General features: G+C 46.9%; 2 protein-coding genes across 8 annotated transcripts in view; one reads left to right on the top strand and one right to left on the bottom strand.

Annotated features, from left to right (window-relative positions):
* DDHD2 (DDHD domain containing 2) overlaps positions 1-2,921 on the top strand; it is a 26,906-nt gene extending 23,985 nt beyond the window's left edge. The window contains exons 17-18 of one of the 2 annotated variants that reach the window (XM_007178390.3): positions 165-272; positions 716-2,921. In XM_007178390.3, the coding sequence (XP_007178452.1) occupies positions 165-246 (82 nt within the window). In that variant the 3' untranslated portion in view covers positions 247-272; positions 716-2,921. The remainder of the gene's footprint in view (positions 1-164; positions 273-715) is intronic. The other variant, XM_057537307.1, reaches the window with a different exon arrangement.
* Positions 1,893-8,383, bottom strand: PLPP5 (phospholipid phosphatase 5). 6 transcript variants are annotated; one of them, XR_009006516.1, is made up of 9 exons: positions 8,274-8,364; positions 8,029-8,137; positions 7,502-7,592; positions 7,050-7,113; positions 6,140-6,264; positions 5,316-5,486; positions 4,210-4,401; positions 3,440-3,525; positions 1,893-2,029 (listed from the first exon to the last, which is right to left on the bottom strand). XR_009006516.1 is itself a non-coding variant. In XM_057537309.1 (8 exons), exons 2-7 carry the CDS (start codon positions 8,086-8,088, stop codon positions 4,238-4,240), a joined length of 675 nt encoding a protein of 224 aa, XP_057393292.1. In that variant the 5' UTR covers positions 8,089-8,137; positions 8,309-8,383; the 3' UTR covers positions 3,231-3,525; positions 4,210-4,237. The 6 variants fall into 6 exon arrangements, 4 of the variants coding, with proteins under 4 accessions (XP_057393292.1, XP_007178457.2, XP_028021312.1 ...); XR_009006517.1 differs by lacking the exon at positions 1,893-2,029 and having other exon boundaries at positions 3,231-3,525; positions 4,210-4,349; XM_057537309.1 differs by lacking the exon at positions 1,893-2,029 and having other exon boundaries at positions 3,231-3,525; positions 8,309-8,383.
* Between the last annotated feature and the right edge of the window lie 1,790 nt (positions 8,384-10,173).

The following is a 10,173-nucleotide window of genomic DNA, read 5'->3' on the forward strand; positions in this document are numbered from 1 at the left end:
ACCTTACAAACCACTGCCAATTACATCACCTCTGAGTCAGATTTCTTTTAAACAGTAAAAAAATGAACTCGTAAGGTGGTTGTGTAGATTGAGATGATATATGTAAAGCATCTAGTACGAATGTTAGTTTCTTCTTTTTACAACATAATTTTTTCTCTTTACAGGGAGTCTGAAGATACAGTATTGCTGGTCCTCAAAGAAATCTACCAAACCCAGGGTATCTTCCTTGATCAGCCTTTACAGTAAACATGAACCACCCATGGCTGCTTAATGTAAGTTTTTAATGTCATGTGTGCAGCATGGTTCCTACATGTTAACCTGGGACGAGGGACCGTGGAGCCTCAGCTCTTTATAAATACACTTTTTGTTGCCTGTCACCAAGATCCAGGTTATTACTCATTTTTAGAGGGACTCTGGTTACAATTCATGGGAAAAAAGCACAGTAGGCCACTTAGACAAAGGTTAGTGTATGTTTGTTTTGTTAGCGACTTGGTCCAATAATACTTGCCATTTTTAGGATCTAAACTCAGAATCTTAATAGTTGACCATCTGAGAGTTACCATGGCAACAGTTACAGCTTTAAGCACAAACAGCTCACCCTGGGATTTACGTTACTCAGCCCTGTAGATGTGCAGTTAGAAAGTTTGTGTGTCAGACTCTGGCGTTCTCTCTGGTCGCCTTCCAGCGTGATGACCTCTTCCACTCTCTCCCTTAGACGGACACTGAGGGATCCTTCCCCAGAAAACCTGCCTCTTTGTTGCTGCAGTTTTCCTCTCCTCAGCTGTGACATTTCCTGCAGGTTGCCTGCCACTTACTCACCACTGGGGTCTTTGGAAGATAATCTTCCTCTCTGGAAGTGAGTGGAAAAGCAAAGGGAAGACCCTATTACTTTTTACCACTGGCTTCAAAGAAACACTTGCCATTCTTTCGTCATAGCTGGGAGTGGTTTGCATCTTTAATACTTTGATGATGGTATTTAGGTACCACACTTTATTGCTTATTACTTGAGATGGTATAACGTCTGTTTGAGTTTTTGTTTTGGGTTGGGTATAAATTTTTCTAAGAAATTACTGCTTATCTTTAGAAAATATTCTAATCTGGAAGCGGACTCCCGAGATTCAGAAGGCATTTTGGGGTCTGCTCATCGCTCATGGGTGTTCTCTGCATTTGAAGGCCAAGTCTAAGTGGATGAGGGAGACCGGTGGCCATCAGACTCTTTTGAGCCAGCTTTTATTTCCTACACGTACTGTATGAAGAAAGACTAAAATTTGTAAATACTGTTTACTCTCTCTACAGCTGACTGACAGATTTATTGCTAGGAATCACTGAGCTGTTCATTGTTTCCACAGCTGTTTGAGCTGCTCTCGGTGGACAGTCTGAAGTGGACAGTTTAGTTCACATCAGGTGCATCTTTATAAAGCAAAGAGATATTATATATCCTAGACCTGCCCTTTTATATCATATCATACTTCAAACTGGGAGACTCTAGACAAAGTCCGACTTAGTTGTTGGTTCTTAAGTTGAGGGTTATAAAAGCTGACAGACCTGAAATTACACAGCTTTGACTGCTTATTAAGTGATGAATAAAATGTTTTAGTGGTACATTGATGGTGAAATAGAATTTGTGTAAGCCATCTGCCACAGCTGCTTGGGTGCAGGGAGTATTGAAGAGTGTCCTCTTCAAGCACATAAACAGCATTGCCTTCTTAGGTACCTGTAGTGCAGGACGCTGCGGGACAGGCTCCCGGCACAGGCAGTGTTGGTAGATCTGGCTAGGGGGAAGTGTTCCTTATTCTGAAAGACAAACCTGCGTCTGTGGGGCCAGGAACAGCTGTTGCAGAGTCAGTGTCAGAGCGTGCAAGTGAGATGCACCTTGAAGAAGACGGGTGAATGGAGACTAATTGTTTCCAAGGCATCTTGCTCACCACTGTGCTGCAGGTATTTTCTTTCTCACAGGTCTCAGCGTGTGATTGTCTTTGCAGTTCTCTTTGTGACAGTCCTTCACACTCCTTTCAGGTTCCTACAGGCCCTGGTGGACAGAGCGGTGTAGACAGGCAAGCTGTGTTTCGTTTTTTGTATCGGTTTCTTGTAAGTAAATGTATCATGGTATCCAAAGTCCTGGAATTTAACATTCACATAAGCCATCTCTTTGACGGCAGAGGGAAGGTTAATTACTGTCACCCTAGAGTGAAGGTTGGGGTAAAGGTGAGAGCCTGGCCTTTCCTTGTCCATCTGCTTACAGACTAATGCTAAGCCACTAAGAAGTCTCATCTCTATGAAATACTTTATTTTCTTTACTACATAAACTCTGAGTCTGAAGTAAGGGTTACTGAGAATTCAGTAGCATTCAGTACATATTGAAGGGGAAGCTTTCATCAAGTTGTTGTCTTCAAATTTAAATTTGGTCTTCCTATTAACAGAATAACTAAAATTTAAGAGTAAACCAAAGGACCAGCAAGAGTGAGTCCCTGTAACCAAAGATGAACAGGATCAACCTGGATGGCTAGATAAACCACTGTTTGTACTAAGACGTGTTTCCTTCCTGGTGATGAGGGGCAGGTGACTGGAAAAGAGCTTTATATCCTGTTTGTCCCCCTGTGCTGGTATCACGGATGTATATTCCACAGGGTAATAAGCTTGACTTGAGTTCCTTGTTTAGTTGTATATTATTTGCACTACTTCAGTTGTTATCATGTGCAATCTCTTAACCAAGCCTATTTTTAAATGCTGGTAGAGTATCATTTTATACATACTCCCAGCTGCAGAATTGGTATTGCTTATCTCAGCAAAAGAGATTGTTTGCATGGAAAGATTAATAGCACTGATTAGCTTTCTGATATTTTGCACTTTTTGAAATGTTTTTTATGTGATTTTATTTAAAACTTTAGTAAATACTGAAATAAAACCATATTGACCAGTTGCCTACTTTTACCTGGCTCATCCATCATAAAGTAGAGAGTCAATACAATAACCATTTCTCTTCCCCTTGTGTACTACTAAAACAAGTTTAAAAAGAGTTTTGGGCAAAGAACTAACATTCAGGTTCTTTGCCCTTGACTGTTGATTTAAAGTGCGGCGATTATAAGGTAAATATTGAGATGCTCCTTTGGTATTATTGACATCAGCCACTGCTATAGATAGTGGAATCACTTGTGTCAGATAGGCAATCTGGTGTCTAACTTTGGAAATGTTTCAGGTCTCAAATGGAACTTTAAGCACAAAAAACCACGTTCACCATTAGGAAAAAGATATATTGAAAATATGTTATAGAAATACACAAATCAAGGTCATATTTAAAATATAATCACAAAAAGAAAACAAATAAAATATAATCACAGCACAGAGAAAGGCCGTTATAGGTCCTACACCATCAGTTCCGCCGACGTCCCGTCATGGTCCCTTATACCCTACCGTGAGGGTGGGGCGGGAGGAGACTCACCTGCCCTCCAGACAGCCATGTCTCTGACTACCCTGCCCTGCGTTGGCCGCTTGGCACAGCTGGTGCATTTGGGCAGATCTTCAGTCCTGAGTGGAGGGAAAGCAGCTCGTGAGCACAGTTACACAAGTAAGGTGGAGAGAGTGAGTACTGAATCCACGCTCCTGAGCAGTTTCTTTTTTATTGTGTTTACTCAGTAATTCAACAAATTATCAAATCGTTTATGTTTACAGTATTCAAAATGGACAGCAGTACTTAGCTGGACTTGAATAAGATATGCACAGTGGTAAATAAGCCAGAATTGGAGATTTTCCTATTTAAGGCGTGATGGAATTGCCACCAGAGAAAGTAAACAGAACTAAAATAATTTAATTGCTCATGCCCTAGATTTTAAGATTTTGAGCTATGGGAAATGGAAATTAAGTTCTGATAATCAATGCTAGCTTCTAGGATAAAGTGGGGCTAAGGTGAAAGCTTCTTTGTGACAGAATCATTCCAAGAACAGTACTGAAGTTAAGTGTAAAAACACTGTAGATCTTGGGATACCAATCCGATGGGTCACATTCATAAGCTGGAAAGACCATGGAAAGATCTCATTACTGGAATGCGTGGCAAACAGTAGTTAAAAAGGACCTTGACTCCTCGCAATAAATCCCTGTGAGCTAGGGAAACTGCATGATCATGCGGCCTTCTGTCCTCACCTGTACCTCTCAGGAGGTAAAAGTTCAGAAATTCTTGTCCTGGGTGTGGTGAGTTAGGAGGGGCTGATTCACCTGTTCTCCAGGGAGGCAGCTCCAGTGTCTAAACATCGAAATGACGAGGGTCGCCGGGCTGCTTTCGCGCGGTGGGAAGAGCAGGGCCGCGCTGCAGGGGTCTGTGGCACTGGGCGTCCGTCAGGGGAGGGTAGTACTGCCTGTAGCAGACGTAGGCGAACGTCAGGCCGATGGCGGATCCAGCCAGGACATCTGACGGCAGAGGAGACGGGCGCCCCCTCAGTCACGGCGGTGCCACCCGGCAGAGGGAGCTGGGCCCTCCACGCTACTCTGCTTGTTTAGCCGGCAAAACCCCTCAATGCCAGGCTTGTCGGGTTTTTGGGTTTTCTTAATTTTATCGTACAGTTGCGGGATTGTCATTGTCAGGTTGTTCTCTAAACACCAAATCAAAACACATCTTTAGTTGGGTAGTTATAACAAGGCTTTCTCTGAGTTCACTGCACTGAATATTTTCAATTGAGAAGAATAATGAAGGTTCACTTAATGCTGTCAGCAACTCCTCACATTTAAAGGGTTCTAGAGGAAGGAATAAACTCTTCAGGAGTTGCCTCTCTTTGCAAAAATTTAGTTTATTCTTTAAAACTGAGCTCCTAAGGTCCTCTGGACAATACTGTCAGCTTTGTTTTTTTTTTTTTTTTTTTGAACTGTGGGCTTTCTGTGCAAATATTCTGTAATTTGGATGTTTTACTCTGTCATTCAACTTAAATTTCTTTGGTTTAATTACAATTTTATGTTTTCTTGAATTTTACTTTCATTTCTGAACAAAAATCTCAACGACAGTGAACTTGATTTTTAAGACAGTATAAGTAAATTGAACTTTGAGGTTGGTTGTAAAAAATTTCTTACAGAGTTTATTCTGAACTTATGATGCTTCAAAGTCATGGGAAAATCAGAATGTTCCTCCTTGGTAAGCTGTTTAAAAGCTAACCGCGTGCTTTTTCATTTTCTGTGTAGCGATAAACACATACTCAGTACAGAACGCAGGCCATCCTCTGCTCACTTGTCTGTTCATTCAGCAGACACCCGGGGAGCGTCTCCTGTGCCGAGTGCTAGGGAGAAACGATGGGAGAACAGTGGAGGCGTCCATGGCCTGATGCCTTGCTTACCTTGCCAGTGATGCTTGTAATCACAGGTGCGGGACAGTGCAATCACAGCTGCAAAGAGTAGGGGTGACAGAAAGGAACAGAACCTCCAGGATTTCCCTCGGCCTCGTGGTGTGAAGCAGTGTAACTTCCCTGCCAGGTAGAAGGACGCGAAGGCCAGACCAGCAAATGCAACTAGAAGAGGGAAAACCTCTAAGTATGTGTCTTTTAAAGAAGAAGAGGAGGCTAGCGGGTATGAACATGTTTTTCTCCCTTTTGGTAACTTTCGGTGTAGATCATCGATCTACATCGTCGGTTATGAGGGAGAAGGAAACAAAAGGGTCATACATAAAGGACCGTTTCCCAAAGTGAGTAACATTTACCCTGAGAATAGTTTTGGAATCCTAGCGATGGGACTTAACTTCCTGATGTGTTAGTTTCCTGATGCATAAATGGGAATCATAAAAATAACAGTACGCATCTCATTGGGCTCTTTCTTTATGGTATCAAACGAGACACGAATCTAAAATGCTTTCGGAAGCACCTGACATACAGTAACTCTTCAATAAAGGTTAATATTTTTATGACTGGAACAAGATTGCAGGATTTAGGCAAATAAATAATACAGTAATAATAAAATGTTCAAATTTTATGAAGGTAAACTACTTCCTCTGTCCTCGAACATTTAATATTCGAGGTTCAAGCTTGTTATTAAAGAAGGGGGCTCTCCGATTTCTAGATACAAGAACAAGAGTGCGTGAGATGTTCCCATCCTCACAAGCTTCCTAGGTTAAATTCAATGATCCAAAAAAAAAAGCATAGATGTAGAGTCCACGTGGTATTCATACAGGAAGAATGTCCACTGGGGAAGCTCTTGCGGCCCTCGTTCACCACGTCCTCATCTCCTGTGCACGTCAAGTCACGATGGGCTTGCCCGTCGGGGAAGCAACGGTAGAAGAAGTCTGGGCGTGGCCTGCAAGAAATAAGCAAGGTCTGAACGTGGATCATTTACAACTCCAGAAGTTATTTTTTGGTTGTGTTAGATACCTTCTTAACTGTCAGTCAAATAGTGTCCCAGGCAAAAACAGTGAAACCGGATTGGATAGTCACCACTAAGAAAAGCCTTATTTCCAGGGTCAATATTTAAATCAGGAAGGAAAAAAAGCCACTGCAGCACATAGTTACTTTTTAGGGCAAAGAGTGAGTCGTGCTGCAGCTTCTGGGGGTGCTCTGGAGGGCACCTACTCTGTGTTAGTGGGAAATGCTGTTCAGGGCAGAAAAGAGCCCGAGAGTCACCCGAGGGACCGAGGTAGAGGGAAGAGAGGGAGTGTTTGTTAGAAGAGAAGAACCAGGGCTTCCCTGGTGGCGCAGTGGTTGAGAATCCGCCTGCCAATGCAGGGCACACGGGTTCAGAGCCCTGGTCTGGGAAGATACCACATGCCGCGGAGCAGCTAGACCCGTGAGCCACAACTACTGAGCCTGCGCGTCTGGAGCCTGTGCTCCGCAACAAGAGAGGCCGCGATAGTGAGAGGCCCGCGCACCGCGATGAAGAGTGGCCCCCACTTGTTGCAACTAGAGAAAGCCCTCGCACAGAAACGAAGACCCAACACAGCCATAAATTAATTAATTAATTTAAAAAAAAAAGAAAGATCAGACTGACAATATAAAGAGAAAAGGCTACGGGGAAGATGTGGCAGCAGTTGCGTGCGCCTGCTCTCCTGGGGCGGGGGGGGGGGGGCGGCAGCGCTGGGCACTCACCTCCCCACTATCAGTTTGACTGTGTTGGTGAAGACGCCGTTCAGAGCCAGGGCCAGGCTGGCAGCTGGAAGGCAACGGAAGTAGCTGCTGGTAGCGTCTGCCCAGGAGGAGCGGCCGGGTCCCTGTCTCGTTAGGCGCAGCCGCGGTCTCCGGGGACAGAGAAGCGCTCGGGCTCCAGCCGGAGCGGAGCGTGAGAATAATCCCGGCCCCCGGTGGCCACTCCGCCGTGGCACAGGGAGAACGCGCGACCCGGGCTGAGGACGCGTCGGAGCTGCAAATAGTCCGGTGCACGCAGGTGCACCCAGGACGTGGAGCACGTCTCACGGGTAGCAGGCGGGGCACCCGGGAGACAGTCACCGAGGAACGCAGAGCTCGGCTCCCCCCCCACCGCAGCCGCAAGCCCCGTGGGGGCCCCCGCCTCCTGCTTACGGCGCTGGGGAGGCCGCGCTTACCCAGGCAGGCCTGCCGGCTGTCCGCTGCGTCCGCCTTCTTCAGACACCTGGCCAGGAGGACCGGGGCCAGCGGGGCCAGCAAGGCGACGACCTGCGCCGGACACGGCAGAGCTCAGCACACGAAAGGAAACAGGGCCGCCCCGAGAACGTCACACAGCTAGCTGGGAAAAGAGCTCCCACAGCAAGAGGGGTGAAGTGACAGAACTGGCCTATCAGACCTCCCGGCTCCCCCGCAAGTGCGGTGTCCCGGGTCTGCCTGCGGCTAGCTGGGCGCCGAGCTCCCGCGGGAGCCGCCGTCACCCCTCCTCTCAATGACCAGTTGCCCCGGGCCGCCCTGAGCAGCCGCCCTCGGACCCTGTCCCTGGAGCTGAAGCGGACGGACTTCTCTCTCAACCTGGCCCTTAACCGTTACGACGCGAAGGCTGGTCTTCAGCTCCGTGGCGGAGCCAGGGGGACCTGCCCGCTCCCTCCCTAGCGTTCGGCTCCGTGAGAAGTGCGGTCAGAAGGAAGGCTGGTTCTCCACGCACAAACATCGGCTTGGTGGCGAAATACTCTGCTTCCACGTACGGATTCCGGTAGAGCCACATCTCCTCGGGCTGGATGAGCCTCTGGAAGGGCGGGAGCAGCTCTGTTACCCTAAAGGGGACACAAAGGTGCGGGCGCGTCGGCGGCTTCCCGGAAGCGCGCGCGGAGCCCGACCGGGCGGCAGGACCTACCGGCCCCGGGCTGGGGAGCGGGGCCGGGGGCCGGGGGCCCGAGCGCAAGTCCTTACAGGAAGGCCGCGAACAGCGCGAGCCGCACACCCACTTCCGCCGCCACCTCCTTCTCCATCACGGCGCGCGCGCTCAAGGCTGACGTGGCGGCGCCGAGGGATGGGGCGAGGGGCGGGGCCGGATCGGGGGCGGATCGGGGGCGGGGCGGGGGCGAGCGCGGGGCGAGCGCGGGGGCGAGCTCGGGTCGGGGGTGGCCCCCAGCGCCTGAGACAGCGACGGACGGAAGTGAGGGGTCGCCCCAACTGTCTGTTCCCCGCCTGTCCGCGCGCCCGACGTTGCGTACCTTACCGAGGCCCGGGCCTTCCCTCCCGGGGACCACGCGGACTTCTCGTTTCCGGATCCAAGTCCCCTGAAGCACAGCGCGTGCTGCGGGAAGACGTGCCGGGCTCCCGCAGGACCTTGCGGGCCTCGCCGGCGCGATGGACGCGCTGGGTCTTTCGGCCCCGCGCTGGTCCCCTCCCGCCCAGGATGGCCTCTTGCCCACTGAGTGGTAGCAAGAAATTACGGGCAATGAACAAGTCCACATATTTAATTTGGAACATACGGGACAATTTATTGAAGTCAACCTCAAGCAAAATCTGAAATCAGTGGAATGGCATTAAAAACCTTTCCAAATTAATCCTCACGGAAGCAAAAAACACATTTGAATTCCAAAGTATTTGTAAAATAAGAAAGGCAGCATCTCAGTAGATATAATGTACAAAAATTATATGTTCCTACCAGCACACACAGTAGTAAGAAGCTTAAATATTACAGGCAATGCTAATACACCGTAACTAGTCAACAATAAGCTATCTATATACAGGTTAACCAAGCTTTACACGTTTCACACTATGCAATAAAACATAGGCCAATCAACAAAATCCCCAAAATATCATATATCTTGAAGTCTATGTGGCAACATCAAGTCATTATACAGTAATGCCCTAGTGGAATACCCCCAGGGAAAATGAACACTAATCTTTAGTGTCAAGAGCTTCTAGCCAAGTCACAGAAACTCAAAAGAGATTGACTTAGTGAATATTGATGCTTTGTTATTAAAGACTCAAGTCTCAAGGGATTTAGGCAAAAAATAACAGTTCACAGGATCTACAAAGTTTATTACAGATAAACAAAGTACAGAAATAACCAATCTACAAAGGTAATTATCATAAAGATCACGAGGAAATGAGAGCAGAATCTGTAGGTATCTGTGTTTGTTGTGCAATATCACAAGTGGATACAAATGAATTTCTCCTATCAATTCCAATTATGCACACACCCTTGTATATAAAAAGAACCAGTTGTAGTCATCATTTAGCATCTTGGTTATCAGTGGCAACATGATTTTCTTTTTTTTTTTAACACAGGGCATGTGACAGCATGAATGAGATAAAGAGCAATATTAGTGACAACAAAGTAAAAGTAACTTTTATCCAGTCCACTTCTAAACTGACAAGAATACCGTTTGAATCCCTCATTTAGGTCATCTGATGGATACCGAGAGGCATTCGCACGCATCAGAAGTCTGTGGCAGGTGGGGAAGGGAAACCCGAGGGTGCTTTCTTGCCAACTAACAGGTGCAGTGATGTCACATAAGAAAACGAAGGGCTGAATAAATGACTTTGGTAACTATTCAACTTTTCCCTTTTTCTTACACATTAATGACTCTGGGATGCCACCGAAGGACAGGTAATTCTCTTCCTCCTTCGTACATATGTGCCACATGCACCTGAACTTGTCACTTAAGCAATGGACTGAAAAGAACGGAAATGGGTTTGAAACACAGGTTACACCCAGCATTTCAGGAGTGTAACATAAGTGCACATTTTCGTTTTTTTCCCTACGCAGGCATATATTAAAAGGAAAGAAGAGGTGCTTGGGGATAGGGTTGACAAAATAACAAAACAGAGAACATAC

The sequence above is a fragment of the Balaenoptera acutorostrata genome, chromosome 21, assembly GCF_949987535.1.
Source record: "Balaenoptera acutorostrata chromosome 21, mBalAcu1.1, whole genome shotgun sequence".
Taxonomy (NCBI): Eukaryota; Metazoa; Chordata; class Mammalia; order Artiodactyla; family Balaenopteridae; genus Balaenoptera; species Balaenoptera acutorostrata.